The sequence below is a fragment of the Hyalella azteca genome, unplaced genomic scaffold (genome assembly GCF_000764305.2).
Source record: "Hyalella azteca isolate HAZT.00-mixed unplaced genomic scaffold, Hazt_2.0.2 contig1933, whole genome shotgun sequence".
NCBI classification, from domain to species: domain Eukaryota; kingdom Metazoa; phylum Arthropoda; class Malacostraca; order Amphipoda; family Hyalellidae; genus Hyalella; species Hyalella azteca.
The window spans coordinates 452,890-468,451 of NW_025932225.1; the positions used below are offsets into that span (position 1 = coordinate 452,890).

Genomic DNA, 15,562 nt, shown 5'->3' on the forward strand with positions numbered 1-15,562 from the left:
GAATATTCTTTAATCTATAGAACTGGCAAGAATATATTCTGATAGCAGACCAAACTAAAATAAAAGGAATATGCTTAATGCATAGGAGACGGTGATGAAAAGTGTTGTAATCAACGGTGATTCACTACGTGATTCGTTAAACTACCTCTGTGGTAGGAATAGCACTGTGACGATATGTCATATTTATGAACACGAAAACATTTAATATACACACCTCGTAAGAATAGCGTTGCAACAACTAGACAAATTGGTCAACGAGGGCGATTGATTCTTCAATGCATTAGTATAGGAATAACGTGCGACGAAAAGACGGGTTCTTCCGCATAGCAAAACATTACCGACATGCAACTTTATTAATAATGTAACTCTGAAGGTTTAGTAAATGCGAGCGGCGATGCAATATTCATGCCTGATAAGAACGGCCATCAGGCTGCTCGTTTATCAGGGCTTCGTCACCACACTGGTTGGGTCTTCACTTGAATTATCTCTATACATTTGTGAATTATATTTATGCATTTGTATACAGGTAAAAAAATGAGGAGAGATGTGTCTCGGCTTATAGTAAATGTCTAAACATTTCTACAGTAAATGTTTGAACATTTCTTATTAAATTTGCAACATTTAATAAGATTATAACATTAAATAATTAAGGGAAATAGTCTCGTTTCGAATGGGAAATAAATTTTGAATGGTCATTGCCCAATTGACGACATGGAAAATGATAATTGCTTTTGTAACGCTAATAGATACATTTTTGAAGGAGCAAAATGTAATCATGTATCGCCGTTTAAATATTTGTACTTTATGAGCTATTGTTTTTCCTGACTAAAATTTTCTTTAATAATTCATATTGAATATATAAAGTATATATTATGTTCAATTTTTTTGGTTGGTAATTATATTGTAGTCAATAATCAAAAGCTTTATGCATCGCCTTCATTGTAGCTCAATATTATGTTTTCGGAAGATTACAATAATCTTGGCAGGACGTTGCTTCTCATTTGATATGAAGAATCTTCAATCAATAGCGTCTTCGGCCCATGAAAATACATGCCTAGCATTTCTTTATTCCGCCCAAGATCTCCATTAATCATACGATCATCGCTTATATTACACATATGATGAGTCTTTGGAGCCTCACTCTGCGCCGGCGTTGTCACACAACAAGGTCTTGATAGCTTCGAGTTCTGTTCAGTAGATTTATTTTTAATTTAATACCTGCATTTACCTTTACTTTGGTTTAATTTTTAAGGTAAATTCTATAGATTGCTTGCATACTTTTTTCTGGAAAAATTTTTTTCAAAATATTTCTGGAAAGTCTTTGAAGCGCAGATCTCAAGTGATGGCGGTCAAGCGTTTTGATGTTCCTCGCACTATAGTTTTGATGCAAGTTCTGACTGGTGGCCTAGGAGGCGCATTGTCGTTTGATGCAACTTTCGAAAGGGTGAGGAGAAAAAATGTTTAACAATGTGGCAAGTTTTTAAGGCAAATAAGGAAATAAATTTTACTGGTAACGTGTAAATAATAAATTATTTTCATACTAAATTTTAGTACTTGATATGTTTGAAAAAATATTTAGTTATTATTACCATTTTTTCAATTACCTGTTGTTTTTTAGTTATTCATATTGAATATTTACTTTTTATATAAATGATAAATTTGAAATCGTCGGACAAATTTATTTCAATGTTAACAGTCTAAAATCCTAAAAATTATTTTTAAATGACAATGATTATTTTCTCGCAGATTAACTTGGCTGATGTGAGCTACTACGAACCTAAGTGTCCTCCCCAAGTGCTGGACATGCCCCCAAGTCGGGCGGGGTCCAGCATATCTTGTGCCATGCGCTGCCTCGCTAACACAGGCTGCTCGTTTTTCTCTGTCCCAGGTGAGATGGACATAAATTATGATTAAGATGTAACATTTTCATGGCTGCAAAATAAAATTACGCAAATTTAATAACACAAGCTGCTCGTTTTTCTCTGTCCCAGGTGAGATAAACTAAATAATGATTAAAATGTACAATTTTCATGACTCTTAAACTAAATTACGTAAATTTAATCTCGGAAATCTCCGTCCGCGTCGTCCATCTACTTACGATGTTTATTTGTGTGGTATGGGAAAATTGAATAAAATACTGTCACGTCTTTTGTGAGGAATTCATATTAATTGCCGTACACGATCAGATAATCAAATAAAGAATTAGCAAATTGGTATTCATCCAAATAGAAGAGAAGTATAATTCTTGCGGTGTTGGATTTTCAAAGTTAGAAAATACGGTGAGCGACCAAAATAATTACTATAATTCTAAGTTCAAGAGACCACACTGGTGTGAGGTAGCAATTGATTTTAGCGGTGTAAGAGAGCCCTTGACTCAAGCAGCTAATTTGGTGAAATAATTTGACTAATTTCTTTGTTTGGAGTACTGTATTAAACTTCATTGCATAGCATGTTTATAAATGAAAAATAAATAACACCATAAACACAGACGGGAAGATGGTGAAACAGCACACGAAAATATTTAATAGAAATTGTGATTGTTTGAAGCATTTCTAGTGGCTGTGATACTGAAGCTGACGATGCATAGAGACTGGCAGTGTGACTTGTCTGGATGCCCATCAAAAACTGAGATTAATTAACAGACAGAGACTAATTAATAGCCAGAGATCTAAATGCTGGTCAATGAAAGAAATAACGTAAACATTAGCTGGACCGACTGCTTAGATAAATTAGCGACTTGAACGCGGCACCTGGCCGGAATGCGACCTAAAAGGAAATGTGTTCTGACGAACCAATCTAATTTTATACGCGACTACAAAAAATGCCGAATGTTACGAAAAACTACCCACAATGAACGCTAAAGCTTGCCTCTATGTGCAACTTGTATAACATTAAGTTTTACATTTATTTTATTTTGAATTTTATGTGAAGTTCTTGAAAGCAAACCGAGAAAATAGGAGTGCAAAATTCTTCGTGATGTTGATCCGCTCACGTACGTATTGACGAAATTGTAGCGATTATTTTAAAGGCAATCGTTACGGCGAGCTGATTACATCGAATTCCACAACAAATTCAACTAACCATCATATTAGTGCACTTTTGATATAGGTACTTTTTTCACGCAGCAAGGATTATTAGAATCCTCCTACATTCATGTGTTGTTTATTATCTATCACTTTGACATCAGCTTAGTACAGTAATCAGTGAAAGTATTCACGATACGAAAAAGTTTTTCTTATTATAATAAGGTAATGCTTGCTGGCTGTGGTCGTTCCCTCTGGACGCGAGTTACAACAAGGCGGTGTTCTCGGTGCCCACCGTGCTATCCTACCGACCTCGGCTGGATCCTTCGTCTTTCCCTACGGACGTCGCCATCGGGAAACCTGTTACCTGGGGCAGCAATCACACCATCTATGCCCAGGCCCCAATGCTCGTGAGTATTAGCAAAATTGTAGATTTTACAAACACAAAACTTTCCGGATCGATTCATTTCGATTGAATTGCAAAATTTACACGACTGATACATGCTTTGAAATGCAATAATGAAATAATAACGTATATATTTGTCTACAATTCATCATTGATACCGAAGTATGAACTTTAAAGCAAGCACTTGCAAAAAAGTAATGATCATTTATTTTCACTACACTCATTTATCAACATACACAAATATCTTCTCGCTGAAATTCAAACTGCATGCAAGGGATAATATCAACACAGTTTAGTAACTTTAAAGAAACTTACAATTTTTTCGTAATTGGTTTATCCTTTAATAACGACATTAGTAAATAAAAAGTTATTTTCATAAGTTTGTTTCCAGAATTTTGTACAATTCTCACTGACATTTTCTGCGTCGGTAGCCATTTTGATCTAAAAATTAAGTACCCTCATTCGAAATAAATATTCATCCTCTGAATAATGGGTATGTGTGCGTGTTCATGTATGATCGAATACTCGTGTATAGATGAATAAATCTTAATTGTATTTTATAATGATTGAATAACGTAAATTTTTGCATAAACGACATTAAGATATGCAGTTTGAAATAAAAATTTATAGATGTGTCGGTACATGGGGACAGAGGAGGCAGCTTCTGCAGCTAGGCTGCCACTATTCACTCAGAAAAATATATGAGTCATCTTATCGAAATGATGACACACTTCCTGCATGTAGCCATGATACACCATATTTCTAGGGGCATATTTTGTCAGGGTGAACCACACAGGGCAGAAAATTTATCCCTGTTTGAACTGTTTAAGTTTACCCCTGTTTGAACTGTTTAAGTTTATCCCTGTTTGAACTGTTCAAGTTTATCCCTGTTTGAACTGTTCAAGTTTATCCCTGTTTGAACTGTTTAAGTTTATCCTTGTTTGAACTGTTTAAGTTTATCCCTGTTTGAACTGTTCAAGTTTATCCCTGTTTGAACTGTTTAAGTTTATCCCTGTTTGAACTGTTTAAGTTTATCCCTGTTTGAAATGTTCAAGTTTATCCCTGTTTGAAAAAATTTATCCTTGTAAGTCGCGCTCATTTCCTAAGTGCTGTTCTAGTGTACACGCTTCTTAACCCCTTCAGACTCGAGGTAGCTGGTGTCTGCCTAACGGCACGGACTGCTACGGCAGTTTGGTGCAGGGCAACTGGGCGACGGTTGATTTGCTGCAGAGTCTGCCGGTAACTAGAGTGACTCTCACAGCACCTGCAGGATCCAAAATTGATTTCTTCTACAACATCGTTGTGCGAGTAGGTTGCTTATAATATAAAACACAATTTTGAATGAAATTAAAATCGTGTTTCACAGCACTACGTTTTTGTTTTCATCATGAAAAGAAATTCAATCCAGTAAAATTAAATGTGATGTTGATCAGTGTTTAAAAATTTGATTTTTAATGAGTAAAGTTAGAGTGAGCCTTTTATGCATGTTATTATGCATTGATGAATTTTTGTGTCAAGCTTTATCACGCATATAATAAATGCGCTGTACATTCATTTCCTCCCGAGAGTCTTCCTATTATTTTTTGCACCAATATCTCCATGAATCATTCATGTATAATTCATACACGTCCTTCCCTAATAAAATTCTCAGAAAATTTAAAGCTTCTTGCTAAAATTTCAATTCATTATTTTACACTGCATGCCTTGTATGCAACTCAACAAAAATATTATAAAAAAAATCATTAAATCAAACCCTGATTTAAAGTTTTTCAACCCATAGGCTGGAAACACAGGAACCAAATCAGATCCCAAGATTGGAGTCACACCGATGTTTGCCACTGACAACCAAGTGATCCAATTTAAAGGTAAGAAAAGCTAACATGCATTATTTGCTTTTTTCCTCATAGTAATAAACGTTCAATAAAAGAAAGACCTTCAACTCTTAACTATTAATAAATGATAATAGAAACAGAAACCATGATAATAATTGTGTTAATTTGCATTGTCCTTAGTTTATTTAGATTTATATTGAAACTAATATATTTGAATTAAAAAGAAATAAGTTTAAAATGAAATGTAATCCATAAAAATTTATAAAAAATTAACATATGTGATAAAACCTTCTAATTCAAGGAAATTAAAACATGAAATCCGTATAAATTATGTGTGCATGTAGCAATTATATATATGCTACATGTAGCAATTATATATATGATACATGTAGCAATTATATATATGCTACTTCTGACATATTTTTCATATCAAATGGTTGGCCAGAAAATATATCCTCCCGCATTAATGCCGTTCTTACTTCATGTGCAGTGTCTGGAAGTGTTCGCTACGTCCGCATACAAAACGAGGCCGAACTGAAGTCAATCTTGGTCTGCAAGCTGCAAGCTTTCCTGTAAAGAGAGAGAACCGCAGACCAAGCGCCGTACTGTCAAAAAATATATAGAAGATCGTAACTCCTTCAGCCAATCACTAATAGCTTTTTAAGCTAAACGCACCAATCACAAACGAGAAATTGGCCGCTACGTGTACTTAGATCGCTAGGTGGTCTTGAGGGAGTTTTGATTTTACGAATATAAAACTTTCTAGGTCGATTCATTTCGATTAAACTACAAAATTTACAGGACTGATACATGCTTTGAAACGCAATAATAAAATAACAACGAATATACTTGTCTGCAAAGAAGCTAATAGTTATTTTTCCGGAAAAAATTAGCACAGCATATTAGGGGCGACATAAATTCTATGGCAAAGAAAACTGCAATAGGTTCACCATAACATTATTGAAAAAATTTCTGAAAGCAGCTCGGCCATCAGTTCAAAAACGAAACGGATTCAAGTATAATCAATAAAATGACCTTGATAATACATGTTAAAATAATTTCTAAGCCTCTATAAATGATAATTGGAGTTAAACGTAACGTTTTTTGCGGATTTTCTCATTTACGGAAAAAAGGCGCTTTTGTGCTCGTCATGTCCGTCCGTCCGTCCGTGACTTCACATCACGGACGGACGAGAAAATGCGCTCTCTGTCACTCACTGCAGTGAATACTGATCTAATTTTTTAACGTAACGAATTTCTTTTCCCATCAATTATAAATTCTTCCCCATATTAGCGACGCATGATCACGGACAGTCAGAAGCGCAAATTTATCAGCTGTTCATAAAGAGATATTCAGATATTATTCACATATTCAATAATGATGACAACAATCCTGTATGATTCATGCACATACTGTACATAAGGTCACGAGTGACATTATTTCAATGTTATATCGATCGTTCAAACTCTATTATGGAGTCACCATTTATTCTTCTCTATAATCACCATGATTTATTGTTCAATAATTGTCACTAAATCGTTTTCTGGCGGTGCAAGTCCTTCGTTGTTTTATTATTTAAATTGATGTCTATTACGACGGAATTTGTGGCCCACGTTAAAAGTTGTTAGGCATAAAATCACGTATGATGATCTTGATTGACACTACCTGTATGATCTCTTGAATAAACTCGAGACTTACGACAATCATGTTTTTTATCCACTCCTTACCAGTGTTCCGGTTATATAAAGTTAACGTGATAGTTATTTAATTCACTATCACTCAGTCCCTCCAGAACGCATTAAACGGTCAGGGGTTAATGAGGATGTGTACTACAGAGTAACGTTTAAAATAAATTAAATCTACGTACCCTTTTTCTTGACTAATGGACAACTAGCGGTAATCCCTTTTGATATCCCATTTACCAGCCTTGGTATTATGAAGCATTGACAATCATACGCAACATCAAATTATTTTCAGGCTGAAGCTCATTTTACTTATATGATTAAGGTTTGAAGATGCAGTTGGTCGTTTACGAACAATTCATATTTATACATCTCTAATCCTTTTCTCTAAACGCTTATATGTTATGCATATACGAATACTTTCACGCTTTATTTACCGTCTAGAGGTGCCAGTTTTTTCCGTCAAACATAGATGAGATAATGGCATTAAATAGAGTCTATGGCGATGATAAGTTACCTACTCTACATTGATAAATTACAGTAGTTTAACACCGTATAAACCTGGCACGGGTAGTGTTTAGTCCCAGCTTCATAAACCAGCGTTCTAGTAAAGGGATAAAAAATGTCTTCACTACATCCGAATTGCAAATATTTAAAGAATTTTTGCTCTAGCTGAGTCGAGATCAAAATCTAAAATGTGTTAAGTGAACTAAATAAGCTATCATAATTTATACAGATTTGCCTCGCATTGCTCAAATTGTTCGTCTAAAACAAAAATTATTTAACACGGCCCCAAATGAGTACCTCGTCATGTCATGTGGCTACGTGTGTTCAGAATAAAAGCAACTCCATCGCCCCACAAATGCTGTCTCTGTATTAAAAAATATTATCTGAAATGCAGATGATTTCAGACCTGTTCATACGAAATTGTTCATAGGAATATTATTAATAAACGTAATAGCCATGGGGCGAGCCTAATTGGATCGCATTATCGACTCAATATCAACGATTCATCCACTCAGTAAGACCTCAGGGGGTTGAAGCTGCGATCATTGATCATACCGAGGAGGCAATTTTAAATCCATTATGAATACCATTTGGTTGATCACACTAACAAATGGAGGCGTACTCTCTGCTTCCTGTAATTATCAATGAAAAATTCGGTACCTTGCCTATTAATGTTAAGAGCTCTATCTCTTCTGTCATGGGTTCGTCCGAGTAATTCGAACAGAATGGCTCTGAGCGTGCTCCCAGTAGGTGCTTGAGAAAAGTCCATTGAACGTAGAAACGTGGTGAAGTCATCTCGTATATTGTCGCCTTTTCTAAGAGTTGCATTGATATACATAGAATCTTATATCAACTTCAAGCCTGAAAGTATGAGAATTCACAATAAAGTGTTCATTCATAAAATAATACAAAATATAAAAGATATTGTGCATTAGTCTAAATTCTATTATAAGAAACGAGCACTGTGGATGAAATTAACGCAATTAAAATTTATTGATGTATAAAAATTACTTGCAATTAATATGAGGTTTAATACTTCGCGATGAAAAGAAGATAACCTTGATAAAGGCTACTGGCCGTGATGGGAGGTCTAATGCTCAGAGCTTTTCAAATTAATTTTGTTATCGAATGTAAAAAGCTTGCGACACTTTTGAATTATGCGGGCGTAGGCTTCATTGAGTGATTGTGCGAGTGATTAAAATGTAGTACTTGACAATGTAGTCTATTTTAATTTTTTCATTTACTATCTCTCGTTAATAAAATACTCAGTTTTCAACAGAGCTTATTTTTTAACTTTTCCGAGTTTTCGCTTTTTCAAGTCTTTTTGTAGTTAACTGTTTGACCAAGCTTATAAAATATTTCAGCCAGTAGTTTTTCAAGCTTATACTAAAGAGAATTCAAAGTTAGTCAAATTAAGTTCAAGTTTTCACGTTGAAATGTCTGCAATAACTTCAAGAATGATAACGTTAGTCAAAAGTGCTATCGTCTTCATGACCACACTCTTCGCAACGCAAGCGCTGCTGCAGCAGAAAACTTTCGAGAAGGTGAGGATTTCGAAATTAAGACCGTAGGTTTTTTCATCGTAAAATTTAAAAGTATTGGTGTTGAGTTGAAATCAGTACGTCATGTACGGCTTTGCCAAAAATAAATTATCCTTTGATTTTAGACGGTTGCCAGAAGTACATGAATATCTTGAACTACATGTAGCATATCTTGTCGTTGCTTAATTTTTCATTTCATTTGTCAAAAATTCAAAGGAGCAGCATAACGGATTATATTATTTCGGCTAAACTTATTTAATTTTCAGCTAAATACACTTGTCAATCAATCTGTTTCTTAATCCATCTATGACGTACTAAATTAAATACGAACTAACGCGACTTTGCATTAAGCAACATTAACGTTAAATTTCCTGGCGTTCTAGTTCTTCCTGGAGAACGTAAGCTAATTACGTACTAAATGTAACCAAGTACTAAAATATTGTTAACAATTAATTATCTATTAATTGTTCAGTTTTTCTTGGGCAACTTGACCCGTCACACGTCACTGTGTCCACCTGTCAACGTCACGCTGGACACGCACTTCGTCAGCGCCCGTCACATCCTCTGTCTGGACCGCTGTCTCGCCTCGTCCAACTGCACCTTCTTCTCTCTCGACGGTTGGTTGGAAATTATATCAAAAATATTATTATTTCTACAAAAAAAAAACACAATACTATTCACATATAATTGTTCGGAAATAATATTAAACTCGTATCAAGTAATAATATAATACTATCAACGAATGAATCAAGATGATTCGCGCATAATTGTTAGGAAATAAAGTTGAACTCGTATCGAGTAATTATGAATCTTTTGCGTTCGATGATTGACTTGATTTAGTCGCAGTGAGTTAATTTATCGATGGAATAAAACGGGTCATAGAACGAAAGTAAGTCAAAAGAGGCAACGGCAATACAAACAATTTTTACCGCCGATTGTGGGTAATAATAATAATGACTCACTCATCACACAGAAAGTGTGATTTGATGTTCGACAAGGAGTGGGTAAGGAGTCCAGGTGTAAAAGCATATAGCAACTGAAAATGTGATATATTTTAACGAAATGTTGAATTTTAAATACTACCTGCATTTGTGTTTTTCGTATATTATGTCTTTCTAGATTATGTCTTTCTATCGCCCACATTTTAGCTGGATTCTAGTTTGACATTTCTGGAAATCTCTTTTCAAGATTCCATTTGCAGCCGGACTGAAAATTCTAACCAGATTTACCCAGGGTTGTAAGAAAAGAATTGAAGAAAATATGATTTGAATTATATCGTGTAAAAAGTTGCTCAAGTACATGAACCACCTCACAATAACAATGAACAAAGATATAAATATGTGTTACAAGGGGTTGAACTTTACTTTCAATTTAAAAAGTTCTGAAAGTCAAAGGCTCTTCCCTGAATACAAATTATGAGTAAGTTCCACATCCAATATAAATATGATTATTGATACAAATTTTTTTTGCAGGCATTAAATGTTCGCTCTGGAGTTTCGGTGTGGACGCAAGCTACCAAACGGCCACGTTTGCCGCCCCCACCCTCGCCGCCCACAAGCCCTCGGCCCTCATGCCCCCCGTAGACGTGGCTTTGGCAAAACTCGTCATTCCCGGCAGTGTGTATCCTGGTGGATACGACGCCGCTGTGCTGGTTAGTCGATATCCATTATCCTTTGTCTTACTCCCACTATCGTTTGTCTTTGTCCCATTATCTTTTATCTTTGTCCCATTATCCGTTGTCTTTGTCCCATTATCCGTCGTCTTTCTCCCGTTATCCGTTGTTTTGTCCAATTATCCTATATCTTTGTCCCATTATCCTTTGTCTTTGTCCCATTATCCTTCGTCTTTCTTCCATTATCCGTTGTATTTGTTCCTTTATCTTTTATTTTTGTCCCCTTATACCTTGTCTTTGTCCCGTTATCCATTGTCTTTGTCCCATTATCCATTGCCTTTGTCATACAATCTTTTATCATCGTCCCATTAGCCATTGTTTTTGTCCCATTATCCGTTGTATTTGTCCCATTATCTTTTATCTTTGTGGCATTATCCATTATCTTTGTCCCATTATCCTTTGTCTTTGCCCCATTATCCATTGTCTTTATCCCATTATCTTTTATCTTTGTGTCATTATCCATTATCTGTGTACCATTATTCTTTGTCTTTGCCCTATTATCCTTTGTCTATAGTATATTTAGTCTGTGTGTGTGTCGTACGTAGCATTCCCAGGCAACGCTGCAGAGTTGCCTTTAGTCCCAACATTTTATCGAGGTGCCGTTTTTTCGCAGAAGTAACTAGTCAACGTTGTAATCATTTGAACTTTCAAAAAAATATCTTATCCTGGTGCTGCATCATATTCACGAATTTCGATTTACTAAATTAACTGAAAGCGTTCAAACTTTGAGCAGATTATAAAAGTCACGGATTAATTCTCAACTCCTCATTTTTATGCATTTCCTCGTTTTTTTTTGTGCGAATAGTTTTATTCTGTGCTCTGTCAAATAACGAATATATCAATAATTTTCGGCACCCTAATTGCACTTCATGCTAGAAGAAAACATTATTATTTAAACCTTGTTTAAACCTAAAAAGGGTAAAAAGATTTTTCTTTTTTCATCTATTATTTAAATTTCAACCAGATCATAAATGCAAAGAAAATGCAAAATATCTTTATTGAGAACGTTCTGGAGACCAGCTCCAATGGTGTACTTACAACTCGGGTTATTGATGATGATACAAATACAAATGATGATATACAAATTGATGACATAAGCTAGTTATTTATTTCACGTACCAGACAATGGGAACGAGCTGCATCCGAAAAATGGAGGACTGCTTCTGCACCTCAACCACCAAAAACTTCGCCAAAATTGACCTTGGCGCCCCGCAGCCCGTCGCTAAAATCGTGCTCACGGCGCCCACGACGGATGACTGCCCTTACTTTACCGGCATCCGCATACGCGTAAGTCAGAATCTCAATAATAAGCTAATTCATGTGAATGATACCTGTCACTCATCTCACGATAATTCATAATTGTTTGTAGGCGATTTTTTTTCTTGAATGTATTCCCGATATTTTGTATTTGTGTTAATTTTCATTAAGTTTTTAGGTTGTAGAGGAGTTTCGAATTGTTTTTATGTGATCTACATTCCTTTGAAAATGGGATAAATTAATGAAACTTATTTTTTAGGTGACAGTTACCCAAATATCAGCGGTTGTTCCAACGTTCATAACAAATATTGTTACCGAATACAAGACGGATGGATGCAATTTGTAGGATCCGAAGGCGTAAAATTCGGACCAAATCATGCTTTTGCTGGCTTGCGTTGGCCTAGGTTTTTCCAACTATCGTTTACTTAATAAAATATCTGAATTTTGAACGTCGTTGCTAAGAGTTACACTCGAATGTGAACGATACTATCTCAACAAACTCTCCCACAACACTTAAACCTTAATAAATGTTTTTTTTAAGAATAATGTTACGATATTTTGAAAAAACTCTCATTTCACGTACATGAAAATAAACGTGGAATTCACGTTTATTTTTACGATGCTCTGCAACAGGCTGGTCTGCTTGGCGACGCGACCGATCCCGTCGTCGGTACGACTCCGACTCAAGTTCCAACTCAGAGCCAGCAGTTCGAGTTCCCTGGTAAGTTTAAACACAGCTAGAGACATGAAAAAAATATAGCGCCGTACTTGCCCTAAAATAAATATATTCTGTGATATATTTTTTACGATTGCAAACCAATTTTAGAATCTAAACAATAAATTCACGGCATAAAATGTTAATTACATAGTGGAATATTAATTATACGTGGAATTGCATGAATCAATGGAAAAATTTGTAATAATCGATAATCATGAATTTAGATTTGATGAAAATTTAATTTAGAAACATTCTTCTCTCCACGCACGACGGTATATTCGATAGCGTTTATTGCAAGAATAAATGTATATATCAAAATAATCTTATTTTTTTATATAAAATAATAGAACCAAAAATATAGCTGTCCCAGTATCCAAATCCAGAAACAGCTTTTGCCATCTTGAAGAATCTTTTTATCGACAGGTTTACGATAAAATGTCTTGTTGAAACTAAATTCGCTGAATCCTGTAAAATTCTTGAGTGTCCCCTATCTTAAGCTAAGAGAAAATTCTTCGGAAAATAAAAGAAAATTCGAAACATTCATAATATAACGTAATCGTACGTAATGCGATTACATAATGCCATTAAGTAATACTAGTACTAATAAATTAATAGCATAATAAAATTCATGAGTGTCCCCTATTATTCAGACTCGCGGAATGTATTTCAACGGCAAATGGAAGAAGATTTGCAGTGCCCATAATATTACGTAATATTTCGTAATACGCTTACGTAAAACGATTATGTATTTAGTATGATACAGTAATACGATTAGGTGATAACTTGATCGTATAACAAAATTCTTGAGTGTCTCGTGTTATTCAGGCTCGGGAAATGTATTTCAAAGGCAAATGGAAGAAAATGTGTATTCTCCGTAATGTAATACGATTATGTAGTAATGTAAGTAATACGATTACGTGATAACTTGATCGTATAACAAAATTCTTGAGTGTCCCCTGTTGCAGTGACGACTGGACCTGTGCAGTACGTGTACCTGTGGCGGCCTGCCACGGGGGACGCCATGTGCCTCTGCAAGGTCCAGGCGCTGGTCTGAACCTCAGGTCTAATGCAGGACTTGCTGGTGTCTAGGGGAGGGCTTAGTAGAGGTCTTTGAAGGGTCTAGTGGAGGGTTTAGAAGGTTCTAGCGGAGGGGTTGAAGGGGTCTATAGTGGAAGGCTTGGAAGGGTCTATTGGAGGGCTTGGAGTGGTTAACAGTGGAAGGTTTAGAGGGGTCTATAGTGTATGGCTTGAAGCAGTGTAGTGGAGGGCTTGGAGGGGTCTATTGGAGTAGCTTGACATGGTCTTTCGCAAGTACACCTGACATGGTCTGTGTGAGGTTTATGGCTTGGTCTGTTTAAAGCGTTATTCGGAGTTGGTTTGAGATTTATGGCGGTGTACGTTTAAAACGTTTGGATATCATTCGCCTATATAATGATATATGGTGAGGCTCTGAAACGTTCTGCGTTGTCTGATATAGACATGAAATGTAGTCTGCTTGAAATTTCTGGACGAAACCTTTAGTGTTTTTTTAGGTGGATGGCTTAACACATAAAATGTGGCGTTTGCTTGTTTGAGACTTTTGGTGATGTTGCTAGAGACGTTTGGAGATGTCATTTAAATTGAGACGTTTGCTATAGTGTCTGTTGAAGATATTTACTTCTTGTTTTAGCCGATTAACTTGGTCCAGTTAGCCGCTATTTGGGGCTTATTTGTGGTGTTTGTCATAGTCTTTGACAAGCAGCTTTCGTCTTGTATTGCTTTATGTTTATGGTGTTTTGCGCAATCTATATACGTCGTCCATTGGTGAGGGATTGAAGCCAGAAATGAATGCACGTTTGAGATTTTATTCCACCGATTTTTCTTAGAAGCACCAGATAAGGAATGTTGTAGTGTTCATGCAAGGGTTTCACATGGTACATTCGTTGTGTTAACAGCAATTAGATTGTTTTCAGCAGTGAATAAGTGTGAAAGAAGATCAATTATATAAATGCCTGGGAACTTTTCCACTTGATCATCCAAAAAGCGTTAAATGCTTGTATACTTCTATATCCAAGTTATATAATCTACAAAATTACTGAAGTTATCTATTTCTTATTTGCTAATCTGAATATCAATTACCATTTTAAAAATAACGATTTGTTAAGAAGAAATTTTACGGACGTGTGAAGGATTCATGAAGGTTATAATAGATTAGTAAATATACAATTAGATAAATTCATTCGTGCAGTGCATGGTGACTGCACGAATGACTTTGAGTGAATCAAAACTATCTATAAAAAGGTATTATTATTTCCACTAAGCTGCTGATTTTATTCCAAATTAGCTAATTAATTGTAAGAACCTCCGCGCATCGAAAAATTATCCTCATATGATTTCTTACTCTACGCATTGTAGCTCCGGGCTGACAATTTTCCAGGAAATGTTACGGTAACGTGTTGAGTTAATCTTAGCCTGTCAAGAACTTTCCATTAAATCTTCGACTAATAATTTATCGTCCAACATTATAATTGGGTATAAGCAACCGTCACAATTCACACTCGTTGGACGCCTTTTATATAGCTGCTTGTAATTGAATAAACGGGTAAAATATATATTTACAAACTGTACTACTTTAATGCCTGATCTCTTTGAACATTAACAACATTAAATTTCTGTTGGTAAACATGAGTTCAATGTGGCCGAAGCTGATGTCGTGCAACTTAATATTCTCTCTCAAATTCAATCCGAATTCGATTCGGGTTCTCTGTAATTATAATCTATCCTATCCGTTTTAAAAAGTCAGCCAAATCTATTCTATCCGTATATGATCTATCCTATCCGTTTTAAAAAACCAACCCAATTTATCCTATCCGTATATTTAATCTATCCTGTCCGTTATAAAAAGTCAACACAATCTATCCTATCCGTATATTAATCTATCATAT

At 35.4% G+C, this 15,562-nt stretch overlaps 2 protein-coding genes across 2 annotated transcripts; both read left to right on the forward strand.

The window, feature by feature from the left end:
* The first annotated feature begins 1,342 nt into the window (after nucleotides 1-1,342).
* On the forward strand, nucleotides 1,343-5,991 carry LOC108667974. The gene is made up of 6 exons (XM_047884463.1): nucleotides 1,343-1,444; nucleotides 1,747-1,888; nucleotides 3,249-3,433; nucleotides 4,573-4,737; nucleotides 5,210-5,294; nucleotides 5,752-5,991. Exons 1-6 carry the CDS (start codon nucleotides 1,343-1,345, stop codon nucleotides 5,835-5,837), a joined length of 765 nt encoding a protein of 254 aa, XP_047740419.1. The 3' UTR covers nucleotides 5,838-5,991.
* A 2,836-nt stretch (nucleotides 5,992-8,827) lies between these two features.
* Nucleotides 8,828-13,692, forward strand: LOC108667962. Its single transcript, XM_018155075.2, has 6 exons — nucleotides 8,828-8,994; nucleotides 9,464-9,608; nucleotides 10,464-10,642; nucleotides 11,786-11,950; nucleotides 12,554-12,641; nucleotides 13,604-13,692. Exons 1-6 carry the CDS (start codon nucleotides 8,887-8,889, stop codon nucleotides 13,690-13,692), a joined length of 774 nt encoding a protein of 257 aa, XP_018010564.1. The 5' UTR covers nucleotides 8,828-8,886.
* Nucleotides 13,693-15,562: the final 1,870 nt, after the last annotated feature.

Bases quoted from the DNA above. Each gene is read 5' to 3' on its own strand.
- LOC108667974 (XM_047884463.1), top strand. From the start codon at position 1,343: ATGGCGGTCAAGCGTTTTGATGTTCCTCGCACTATAGTTTTGATGCAA. The intron at 1,445-1,746 runs GTGAGGAGAAAA...ATTTTCTCGCAG, and splicing joins TTGATGCAACTTTCGAAAGG to ATTAACTTGGCTGATGTGAG. The intron at 3,434-4,572 runs GTGAGTATTAGC...TAACCCCTTCAG, and splicing joins ATGCCCAGGCCCCAATGCTC to ACTCGAGGTAGCTGGTGTCT.
- LOC108667962 (XM_018155075.2), top strand. From the start codon at position 8,887: ATGTCTGCAATAACTTCAAGAATGATAACGTTAGTCAAAAGTGCTATC. The intron at 8,995-9,463 runs GTGAGGATTTCG...TTAATTGTTCAG, and splicing joins AGCAGAAAACTTTCGAGAAG to TTTTTCTTGGGCAACTTGAC. The intron at 9,609-10,463 runs GTTGGTTGGAAA...TTTTTTTTGCAG, and splicing joins CACCTTCTTCTCTCTCGACG to GCATTAAATGTTCGCTCTGG.